This window comes from Nematolebias whitei, chromosome 13 (genome assembly GCF_014905685.2).
Source record: "Nematolebias whitei isolate Nwh7 chromosome 13, NemWhi1, whole genome shotgun sequence".
Taxonomy (NCBI): domain Eukaryota; kingdom Metazoa; phylum Chordata; class Actinopteri; order Cyprinodontiformes; family Rivulidae; genus Nematolebias; species Nematolebias whitei.
This window is the reverse complement of record NC_056510.1, coordinates 47,480,785-47,492,561: the sequence shown is the minus strand read 5'-3', so window position 1 is coordinate 47,492,561 and position 11,777 is coordinate 47,480,785. Positions and strand designations below refer to the sequence as shown.

The 11,777-nt window shown below is 44.5% G+C and overlaps 1 protein-coding gene across 1 annotated transcript in view; it reads left to right on the top strand.

Moving 5' to 3' along the window:
- Nucleotides 1-779: 779 nt before the first annotated feature.
- wdr3 (WD repeat domain 3) overlaps nt 780-11,777 on the top strand; it is a gene marked incomplete in the record, with an annotated part of 211,240 nt that continues 200,242 nt past the window's right edge. Inside the window, 2 exon segments of the mRNA XM_037687116.1 lie at nt 780-845; nt 1,680-1,878. Coding sequence (XP_037543044.1) covers nt 1,705-1,878 — 174 coding nt within the window.

Below are 11,777 nucleotides of genomic sequence, written 5' to 3'. Positions count from 1 at the left end.
AGTTCCTGCAAGAACCAACGCAGACATGTTCCTGTTTTTACTTTTCTGTATCGCTTTATAATCTAAATGTTTGTTTTCACTACTTTTCCTTTCAACTGTCCTTTTGGTTGCTATTTTGCTTTGATTTGTAAAAAAAAAATAAATAAATAAAAAAAAAAAAGAAATTTAAATCTGTATGTCTCTTTTATGACTGTCTGTTGTTGTCATCACTTGTTAAAATCAGGTCTCTCTTGTAAATGAGTCCCCGAGGCTCAGTGGGATGAACCTGTAGAAATAAAGGTTGAATGAATTTATCGCTTTTACTTTGTCAGGGTCACACTTATACTTCCGGTCTAGGTCACGTGATTTGTCATCCGTATTTCGTCAGATGCTAATCAGCTGACTAGCAAGAAAATAAAACACTTCCGCTGACTTTGTTTGGGCCAGCAATCTGCAGAAAGTTTCCATTTGCGTAAACCACAAACATCGTTGACCACTAAAAATGACCAAAACATATGTTTTAGTACGAGAACTATTTAAAAACGCATTTCTCAAAACAGATGTAGTTTAGGGTTTTTTTTTTTTTTTGTGTGTGTGTGCGTGTGTGTATCAGACAAAAGCAGTAGATGGAGAGCCATTAACAAGCCTCAAAGAAAGAACACACAAACAAATTAAAGTTTGTTGTATTTTTTTGTAAAAATACAGCATAAACTGGGTTTTTATTAATTGTTATTGTTACAGACATTAAAAAAGCAGATTAACAACGCATAGTTTGAAAATCGTCGGTGATTGACTTTTTTGGTCTGAATCTTCAACGATTTTGCAAGGAGGACGCATGTGAGCAGGCTGCGCCGTATTTTTTAGAGGTAAGAAGACCAACGAGTTGTTTTGTTGTTGCTAACACGAGCGACATGCATCGTTGTCCATATGTATGACGTTTACAAACATAAATATACGTTCAGCCTATTTTCACAAGGTTTATTTAAACCAGTATATTACCACGTGGGCCGAGAAGAATTGATAGTTGCGTTAATTTTGAAAAACTGCTGCGTCTGAGCGGGCGGAGCTTAAGGCGTGTAGCGTTTTAATAAGTGTAGCCAGGCCTTAACTCCTAACCACGCGGACTGTTCGGGTTCATAAAACGATCGTCAGATGACGGAACTTGTAACGATTTAGCAGAGAAATGTTCAGTAATGTGTAACTTTTAATGAATGAAAACACTCATGGGCAGGGTTAACGTTTAATTTGAAATAATATTAATACATTTATTACGAAAAGGTGTGCGACCGCATTTTAGCACTAGTAACTGTGCACGATGATTGATGTTTTTTTTTATCAGATTTGTACATTATAGATGTTTTACTTCATGTTAGTCTATTTAGATTGCTTAAATGAAGTTACATTTATTTTCCTATTAAGCTGATAAGAATACTTATAGAATTAAGAATAAACATTTACAAATCTTTCATTTGTAAGTACTGTAGCCTCAATGTTTAAGTTAAGTTTAAAACTTTAAAAGTAAAATAGTTTTAAAATCATTTACCTTTACCTCATTTATGTAGAATTCCTTTTTGAGACATATTTAAAGAAGTGGTATAGAACAGTATATAAAAGCCAACCCTCAATATATTCTGTAATAAAAGTGGTGTACAAGTCAGTGAAATGTGTGGCACATTTTGTCAAGTAATTCTGTCTCCCAGTTCACAGAGCGACTGAGTGCTGGTCATGGGTCTGACCAAACAGTACTTGCGATATGCTGCCAGCGCCGTGTTCGGAGTCATCGGCAGCCAAAGGGCCAACATCACGTACGTGACTCTTCGAGGAGGGGAGAAGGGGCGCTACGTGGCCGTGGCTGCGTGTGAACATGTCTTTATCTGGGATGTTCGAAAAGGAGAGAAGGTGAGTGTTAGCGAGGTCATAATCAGGGACGCACCGATCCACTTTGTTAAACTTCCGATCCCTAAATCTGGATATCAGCCGATACCGATCCAGTTCCGATATCCTGATCATCATTGATTTTATATGAGGCTGTAATAATCTGCTCTCAAGTACAATTTGTACAAATATATGCATGCATGTCCAAAAAGGCAACTTGAGGTAAGTTTTATTAATATTAGATAAGTTTAAAAGTTAGAATTAAATTCTGCTAACACAAAACATGTTTTTTATTCCTAGTTTTAAAGTGGATATTAAAGTGATTTAATTTAAGTGATTGTTTGTTTAAAGTTTTTTTTTTTTTAAATAAAGGGGAGATGTAATAATATTTTTTCTTCTTTCTGCACTCTTTTCATTCAATGTTTTCTTTTTGATGCTTTATTTTAATTTATTTTTTCTTTTAAATGAATGAATTGAATTAAATAAAATGTTAAATAGCTTCAAACACGGCAGCACGGTGGCGCAGCTGGTAGAGCTGCTGCCTCTCAGTGAGCAGGTCCTTGGTTCAAATCCCGGTCCAGGGGCCTCTCTGGGTGGAGTTTGCATGTTCTCTCCGTGCATGCGTGGGTTTTCTCCGGGTACTCCGGTTTCCTCCCACAGACCAAAAACATGCATGTTAGGCTGATTGGTAACTCTAAATTGTCCCTAGGTGAGTGAGAGAGTGAATGGTTGTTTGTCTCGTTTGTCTCAATGGGTATGTTTACGTGGACATAAGTAACCGGATCAAATGGCCGGTCAGAATAAAAGTGTGTCATGTTAACGCTCCGTTCGGGTTATTTTTTGTGTATTCGGCGCGATCCGATATAATTTGTGATCAGAACGAAACGGGTGGTTTACGCCGATCCGAAACCCGATCGGTGCGCATGTAAACGCTTGATCTGTTCGTTTTTATCTGATGGTGAAAAACTGACCTGACTGCGCATGTGCGACTTTGCCATTTCCGCCTGGCTAATGCTAATAATATTAGCATGTCAGGGAAGTAAAACTGGTCGGTGAGCGACAACATTTCTACTAGAAACTTTGAAAGAGCTCAAAATGATTTCTATGACCTGTAGCTCAGTCAGGGAGTGCAGTAACGTCTCCACCATCATTAAAACCTGTCGCGGGTCCATTTTGGGTGCTCAGGTTTGTTTACGTTCACCCTGGATGTAGAACTTCTTCAGTATTTTTTTTATGAGAGTTTACCACTCTGTGCATGTCAGTACTGCTGTTCAGAACAAAGCCCGCTGCATGTAAACGCTCGTCATGAACAGATTGTGCCCATGTAAACAATACATTTGAATTATTCAAACAACACATTTCAATCCGGTCAGAGAATTCTGCGCATGTAAACATAGCTTATGTGTCCCAGTGATGGACTGGAGACCTGTCCAGGGTGTACCCCGCCCCTCGCACAGTGATTGCTGGACATGGGCACCGGCGACCCCCGTGACCCAAAATGGAAGAAGCGGGTAAAGATAATGGATGGATGGATAAATGTTTTTTATTTTTATTTTTTATGATTGTCTACTGTTGTACTGATAAATATCTCCTGGAGGGTAAACTATATCTTGGCTGCAAGTTTGTCGTCATTATCTGCATGGTTTTTTGTCTATATTCTGATTTACCTCATTTTGTATTTTGCTTTGTGTGTTACCTGTTGTTTTGTCTGTACAGCACTTTGGTTGGCCTTGTAGCTGTTTTAAGTGCTTTATAAATAAAGTGGTATGGTATGGTATCAAGCTGTGAAATTGTTGGTTACGTACTGTAACCCCAGATTCTATGAGTATAGGCGTAGCCCTTTAAGGCCCTCGCTAGTGGGTTTGATCCCATCATGCAAAGCATCGCACTGAAAAGTTTAGTCCACGCCCACCTGTTGTGTGGGCCCCACCCGGTCCGTATAAATTACGTTGAGCGGGTAATCGGCTCCCAAATAGCTTTTTCTTCAGCCAATTAGGAACCAGTGAGGCCCGACGCTTAAAGGGCTACGCTTATACTCATAGAATCTGGGGTTACAGTACGTAACCAACGTTCTATTTCGTATAGGCTTCGCCCTTTAAGGCCCTTGCTGGTGGGTTAAAGGCGAAGCAAGATGTATTCTCCGCCTCACTGGGTGCATTCGAACACCATACGAAGCGACAGCTTGCCCAAAAACGTCTTGTTGCTCAGCTCTCCATGTGCGTAATTACGCGTTGCGTAATTATGCGTACCATGCACAGACGCATGCAGTGTAGTTATGCGTTCTGAGTGCATGAACGCCCCAGAAAGCTTTCAACAGGGAAGGAAGATGCTGAAAAAGGGCCATGAATCAACTTATTCACGGCTGATCAATATGAACAGATTAATAATAACAAGTGAACTGATTATTAATCAAATGAACTGATTGGTAACAATAGTCATGAACTGATTAGTGGCAATAGAACCAGAACAACAGTCATAATCTGTGACTGATAACATCTCACACTGTAAATGCATGCAGTCAGATGTGAGTAAAACGGAGTTCCATGAAACAACAATATTCATTCTGTTAACACTAAGAACAGAATGTGTCATGGAACGAGCCGTCACATCACGTAGATAAAAGTGAATAAATGAGCAGGGTGTTGACCACGCAGCCGCAGTGCAAATATCCTGCTTTGTCATACCATTATGCAAAGAAGTCGAAGATGCAATACCCCTGGTCGAGTGTGCTCTGAGGTTGACAGGAGGCTCTAAATCTGATGCTCTGTAGGCTTCAGAAATTGCCTCACACAGCCAGTGTGACAAGCGCTGGGTGGATAACGGGCGACCTGCAGATGCATCTCTATAATGCACAAACAGATGTTGACGCATTGGAGCTGTGCGTGCTATGTAACACATCAACGCTCGCACAGGACAGAGCAGATGGAAAGATGCTTCTTCTTCTGATTTGTGGGGGGAGGGAAAAAACCCTCCAAAAATATTGCTCTCGATTTAAAAGAGCTTGTGATGTTTTATGAATAAAAGCTGGATTAGGTCTCAGATCAGCTGAGCTGTCATCAGCCTGAATTCTGAGACATGACGGAGCGACAGAGAGGGCAGATAAATCACTCACTCTCTTAGCGGATGTTAAAGCCAGCAGCAGGGCTGTTTTAAGAGACAAGAATTTAATTGGAACCTGATCCAGAGGCTCAAATGGAGCTTTGATCTGGGCTCGCAGGACCAGCGTTAAATCCCACTGTGGAGCAAGTGGGCGTGAAACAGGCCTGTGTCTCTGTACACCTTTTAAAAAACGCTTCATCAGCGGATGATTAAAAGCTGTTCTGTACCCGAAACCTTCGTGACAGGAAGATATGGCTGCAACATACGTTTTAATCGTGCTGAACGCCAGATTTCTGTCCATCAGCTGCTGCAGAAAGGACAGTACGCCACCTAGTGGACATGAAGTGGCCTCTACACCTTTCTCTGTACACCTGCACTGAAAAGCTGTCCACTTTGATGTGTACAGCGCTGTGGTAGATGCAACACGTGAATCCTGGATTGTACACACTACATCTTGAGGGAGACCCATCCTCTCTAAGCGGATCCGCTCAGCGGCCAGACCCAAAGGTGCTGGCCTATTTCTGGGTAACTCCTGACCGCTCCTCCAACCTGGAGGAGAGCATCCTCCCTCCACGGCAGTTTCCACGGGCGCCCCGATAACAGACTTCTTAGAACTGGGAACCATGGCGCGTTCACGTGCTCGGGAGCCACCAGGAGAGCTGTCAATCCCTCCACCTGAACTCGGTTAAGAAACCATAATATCAGAGGAGGTGGGGGGAACGCGTAAATAAGCGTTTTGTGTCATGGGCTGTGAGCAAACGCGTCCACCCCTAGCGGTGGTTGGTCTCGCGGGCTCAGTGAGAACCATAGTTGACACGGAGTGTTTTCTCGTGTCGCAAACAGGTCCACAGCCACTTTGCCAAATTTCTGCCACGTCTGAGCCATCAGGTCTGGGTGGAGGGTCCAGTCCCCTTGACGTGGACCGCCCCTGGACATCACATCTGCCCCTTTGTTCAGAACACGGGGGATGTACACTGCTCTGATGGAGAGTAGATTTTGGTGTGCCCAACACAGTAATTTTCTCGCAATGTGTAACATTTGGGCTGAGCGCACACACCCCCTCTGCCGGTTTATGTAATCAGCAGTAACCTTGTTGTTTGTGTGAATCAAAACGTGTTGATTCTGTAGCACAGGAGCAAAGTGTTGAATCACATTCAGAACCGTGTGGCATTCCAGAACGTTTGTATGTGCTGTTGTGTTAGGTGGCCACAGCGCCCTTACAGCTTGGGATAGGCACGTCCCCCTTCAACCCGACAGTGATGCGTCCGTGAAGACTGACACGTGTGACGTAGGTCTGCTGACAGGGACTCCTTCCGACAGAACCAGGGAGTTTTCCCAGTGTCGGAGGTCTGTTCTCATGGAGGGAGGAACAGTGATCATCCGTCTCTTTTGCTTACCGGATCCACGCGCAGACGAACAAAACCATCTCTGGAGGGGTTGCATGTGGTGTAAGCCCAGCAGAACCACTGTGTGAGCTGACGACATCGTTCCTAACAGCTTCATGACAGAAATGGCTGTTACCACTCTGCCAGGTCTTATGTGGCGAAGCTGGTCTTTTAGAGTGTCGATTCTCGTCTGTGATAAATGAGCCCTCATGGTGATCGAGTTTAGCTCCACTACCAGATAAACAATCGTCTGGGCCGGGAGAATCAAGCTTTTTTCCCCAATTTATGGCAAAGCCCACATTTAGCAGGTGTGACGTCAGCACCTGAGTTTGCGCCGCTGCTTCCTGTCTGGAGCGTGACAGCAGCAACAGGTCGTCTAGGTAAAACAAAATTCTTATCCCTGATCTTTGTAATGGTTGCAGGGCCGTCGCCACAAACTTTGAGAACATACGAGTCGCGAGGGAATAACGGAATGGCAGCCTGTTGTACTGGTACTGCATCCCTTGAAAGGAGATGCTCAATAATTTTCTGTGCTTTGGGATGATCGGTATGTGGAAGTAGGTGTCTTTCAGATCGATGGAAGTAAACCAGTCGTTTCTCTGGATGTTGTCCAACAGTTGTCTGGTTGTCAACATGTGAAACGGTCTGTCCACGATCGCCTTGTTGAAAACTGACAGGTCCAAAATGGGTCTCGTTCCTTCGGTCCGTTTTGGAACCAGGAATTAACGTGAGTAAAACCCTGTGTTTTCCTCTGTCGGGAACTCTGGAAATTACCTCTAATACCAGAAATTCCTGTACTTCTGCATTTAGGTACAAGACCTGGTCTGGTGATGACAGAACCGTCTAAAACTCCTCCGAATGGAGGGGGTTGAGCTGCGAATTTTAGCGGATAACCCCTGTTTATCAGCTTGCTCATCCATCTGTCTGGCGAGTATGTCTGCTGCCACTCCGCGTAACGTTCGTGGAGTGGGCGCGCGTTTTGGTGGTACATCATGTTTCTTACGGACGTCGGCCAGTTTACAGCCTCAACCGCCGTCATGCGCCACGTAAGTGTGTTCCGCGTGACCCAAGGCGAGGCTTTCTCGAAAGGGCTCTTGAGTGCGCCTCTGTGCCTCGCTCAGGCTGCTGGTTCACATTCATGTCGATGTGAACCGGTGTGTGTTGAGGAGGGGTGAGCGCACCTTCATCAACGCGGCGCTGTTTGGGTGAAAGCTGCCAGCTCCGCGGGAACGTGTGTTTGACACCGCTGCGGTGAGACGCGTGCCGCTCTTGCTGAGGGCGAAGTTTCTCACTGTATTCGTTCTGCGGTCTCACATTCATGCTGATGCGAGCCGGCGTGCGCTGGGGAGAGGTGTGTGTGCCTTCATCAACGCAACGCTGTTTGAGTGAATGCTGCCGGTGTCGCGGGAGCGCGCGTTTGACACCGCTGCGGTGAAAAGCATGCAGCTCCGGCTGAGAGCGAGCTATTCCACTGGACTCGTTCTGCGGACCACATTCGCCTTCGACTGTTGACATGCGAGTGTCTCGTGTTTATTTTGGAGCTGCGGTGATTCTGAAAAACCTTTTTTAAGGACACCGGCTCGTTTTGTGTGGAGGATGTGTGGGAAGCCGCTGTGAGGTCATTCGAGCTGACAGACAGACTAAAATCAGGCACTTTAATCTTTGAAAGATGTTCATGTTTTATTTCAAAACTCGTGTCATCATTACATATATCCTCTGCAAACCGACATTTTTTTAATCTTCTCCCCCGTGAGCTCTGCGGTTTGTTGTCCCAGGGGGCCGCCTGTTGGCAATCTCGGGGGAAACGCTGAACCGCCTGTTGCTGGGATGAGGAGGGCTGATCTCTGACGGGCGGGGCTGGCGGCGGAGCAGAACAGGAAGACGCTGTTGCAACCGTGGAACGTCGTTATTGTTGTCTTTGCCCACGATGATCCTTCCAGCAGGCTGGGGGACGGGATGAGGCGTGCGGCTTGATGAGATGGCGCACAGTCTCTGACACCTCCTCCGACTTTTTCGAGTTTTCCAGCATGGCCTTGAAATTGATCCCTAACAGCGCGTCTGTCGTGATGGGGCCCTCCATCAGGTCTTTGTGCAATTTCTCAGGCAGGGAGGGGGAGTGACGGAGCCAGGTGGACCTCTGGATCATTGTCATCCAAGCTGCGATCTGGGACAGGCAGACAGCAGAAGAGGCGCACAGGTTGAGGATGATGTCAGACGCCTTGCAGAGGGATCTCTTAGTCTTCTCAGGCAAATCTTCGGTCTCCAGCCTCTTTGAAACACTGTACGCCAACAGAGCCACGTTGTTGTTTGCTATGGCTGCCTGGAACGCACACTGGTGAGCTCGATTGGAGAGTGAAGTCACCGTTGGTCATGCTTCCCGAGAGGGACAGGACGTAAAATACTTCCACACAGCGGACATGTTTTGATGAAAAGTTGGTTAGCTTTTTAGCCACAGTGCTGTTAACTCAGTCCTCACGTTGTAGCTGGCTGCAAACTATGAAATGGATTTCCTGAATGTGAGACGGGTCTTATTACTCTGGGCTCATGAGACACGCCTCCGTTCAGGAAATCCATTTCATAGTTTCAAGCCAACATGCATCATGGATCGGAAAAATCCGATATGTAAATTATGCTGGTATCGGAGGCCGATACTGATACTGGATCGGATCGGCCCCATCCCTAGTCATAATGGTTACAGAGCTGGATGAAATGTCAAGACGTTCCCTCCTGGGGCGGTTGTAGAGTCTTGAAACATTGGGGATGTAGACGAACAGATGCTGGGATATATTCATCATTTAACATTAAGCACGGTAAAGCTCATTTCCGACTTGGGGGAAGTGACGTGACACGTCATCCATCCGGTCGTTAGCTTAAAATTTAGCATCGCTAGCGTAGTTCAAAAGCATCATTTTATGACGGTCTTTAAACTCAAACGTGGCGAACTTTCAGCGAATATGCTTCGAAGAATGTAAACAGCGTTTCAGAACACAGCTTTAATGCGCTTTCCAGCGTTAAAAAGCAGATTTTATTCCCTATGAAAACGAGTCTTCATTTCCGGGTGACGTGATTGACACTTCCCTCATCCAATCAGAACGTTACACACGGTCTTTCTCAACCAATGACGCAGCGTAGGGGTGAGGGGAGGTGACGTCAGTCAACCTTTCTCAGCAAATCAGAGCTTTCCAAAGCAGCAAACAACCAACCACGAAGCGTTAGCAGCCATGTTAATGTAGCCTGAAACTTTTTTATCACTTATCGTCTTCTAAACCATCAAAATGCACTTTCTCTGCTAAAAATGTAACGAATCAACCCCCTGAGCTGCACAGAGAACGGCGCTCCGTGACAAAACGTCTTTCTAGCTATTTAACAACTCGTTCGAACTTTTCCAGAACCGAGTCGGAACCACAGAACCGAACCGGACCAGAACAGCGTCTGGAACACAGTTTAAACAGAATAAAGCGTTTCCACAGCTCAAAGCCAGCTTATGTTACACATACAGACGTACAATTTCAGCTTTAAAAAGACATATGACCAATTCTAGCTCTTAAAACATCGCCAGCGTAACACAAACGCGCAGCTCCACGCGCGCTGCGTAAATACGCACGGTTGATCAACTGTTATTTTACAACACATGCCAACATGAAAATCAATGTTTACACGGTTACAGTCCATTTAGGAGCGCGTAGCGGGCCACCAGTTGTAGACGAACAGATGCTGGGATATATTCATCATTTAACGCGGGTTCCTCATTTTTCTGGACTGAATAAAACGTGCATTGAATTTAAGGAAATGCAAAAGTGAGACGTCATTTATATTTGACCCATCAAAATGAATGCGGTCATTTATTTACAGAATCAAATTTAACATCAAACATTTACATTAATTTGGCAAATTATGAAAATAACAACAAAGCAATCACTCAGGAAAAATCATACGGCCATGATTTTTCCGTTGCTGCACCACAGACATTTATAAACTGTACAACTATGATCTTTTACCCACACGGATGTGAATAAGCACTTTACACAGACATTTCTAAATATCTGGAAGAATTTCTACTTGATAGAAAAGTTTAAAGATGGAAAGAAGTTTAGAGGGAGTAAAAGATGGGGTTTGAGGGGAAGTAAGTGTTCACCAGAACGGCACTCTCCATCAGAAACCCAGCTCGCCTCGGTACGCTTGGTAGGAAACTTGACCCATTACCTTTCTGATGATAATCAGCAGATATGGTGTTCCGTTAACGCTACCTGTCCAGCGTCTCCTTAGAATGGCTGTAGCTCGTCAGAAGTAGTGGCGAGGCTCTGTTCGACACATATTCACCTCAGTGGAAAATGTTATAATCCCATGGAACTCGGAAGAGCTTTGTTGTCATGTCAGGAACTCCAACAGCACTCCATCAGAACTTTAGCTCTCGAGTAGTTTACAGAACTCCCACAGAACTGACTAGAAGTCTGACAACTCTCCAACTCCGTGTAGACCAGGAAGTACTGACATTTTAAAGACTCTTTCCCGGTTCACTTTTTGGGATTTGTTCATTGGTCAGAATCGACCAGAAGGGGTGTGTTTTTGTGACGTAAGAGGTTAGAGACAGCGAGAATTGTTATGAGACAGGTCAGAAATGTTCTCACAGACCGAGAGGGTTTTGTTTTGGCGTGTTTCAGGAAACAGGTGCAAAACATCTCTACTTACGTCTGAGAGGATTCTAAAACATGACAGTTTTAACATAACAACTTGTTTTTCGTTTGACTGTAACCTTGTAAACGCACACACTTGCTCATTCAAAAGCAGAAATCAGAAAAATGCATAATTACTCTGTAACAGCTTTTAACATGAGTTCTAACTGCATGAGAATAAAAATCATTACTCAGTTAATAAAATTGATTAGTTCACTGCAACATCTAAAATGGTTTGAACTAAGACACTTTGATTATCAACATTTGTGGTAGTAATGATAATAAAAAAGAGAGTGTTCTTTTCACTTGAATCTTCAAGAAAGAAAGTCTCAGGATGGGTGAACCTGTATTTATGTATTCAAATACATGAAATGACAGTTCCTGTCCCACAAGGTTCTTAAGGTCAAGAGTTTTGACCTTAGACTTAGTTTCGACGTAGGCCTAGTCCACTACAGTGACTTTAGTCCAGACTCCTTATTCATCCTCTTCCCTATTTAAAAAATGCCCCTTCAAGTCTGTATTTATCAATTTTTCCATCCATCCATCCATCCATCCATCCATCCATCCATCCATCCATCCATCCATCCATCCATCCATCCATCCATCCATCCATCCATTTTCTTTACCCGCTTGTTCCATTTTGGGTCACGGGGGTCGCTGGTGCCCATGTCCAGCAATCACTGTGCGAGGGGTGGGGTACACCCTGGACGGGTCGCAAATCCATCACAGGGCCACATAGAGACAAACGAGACAAACAACCATTCAC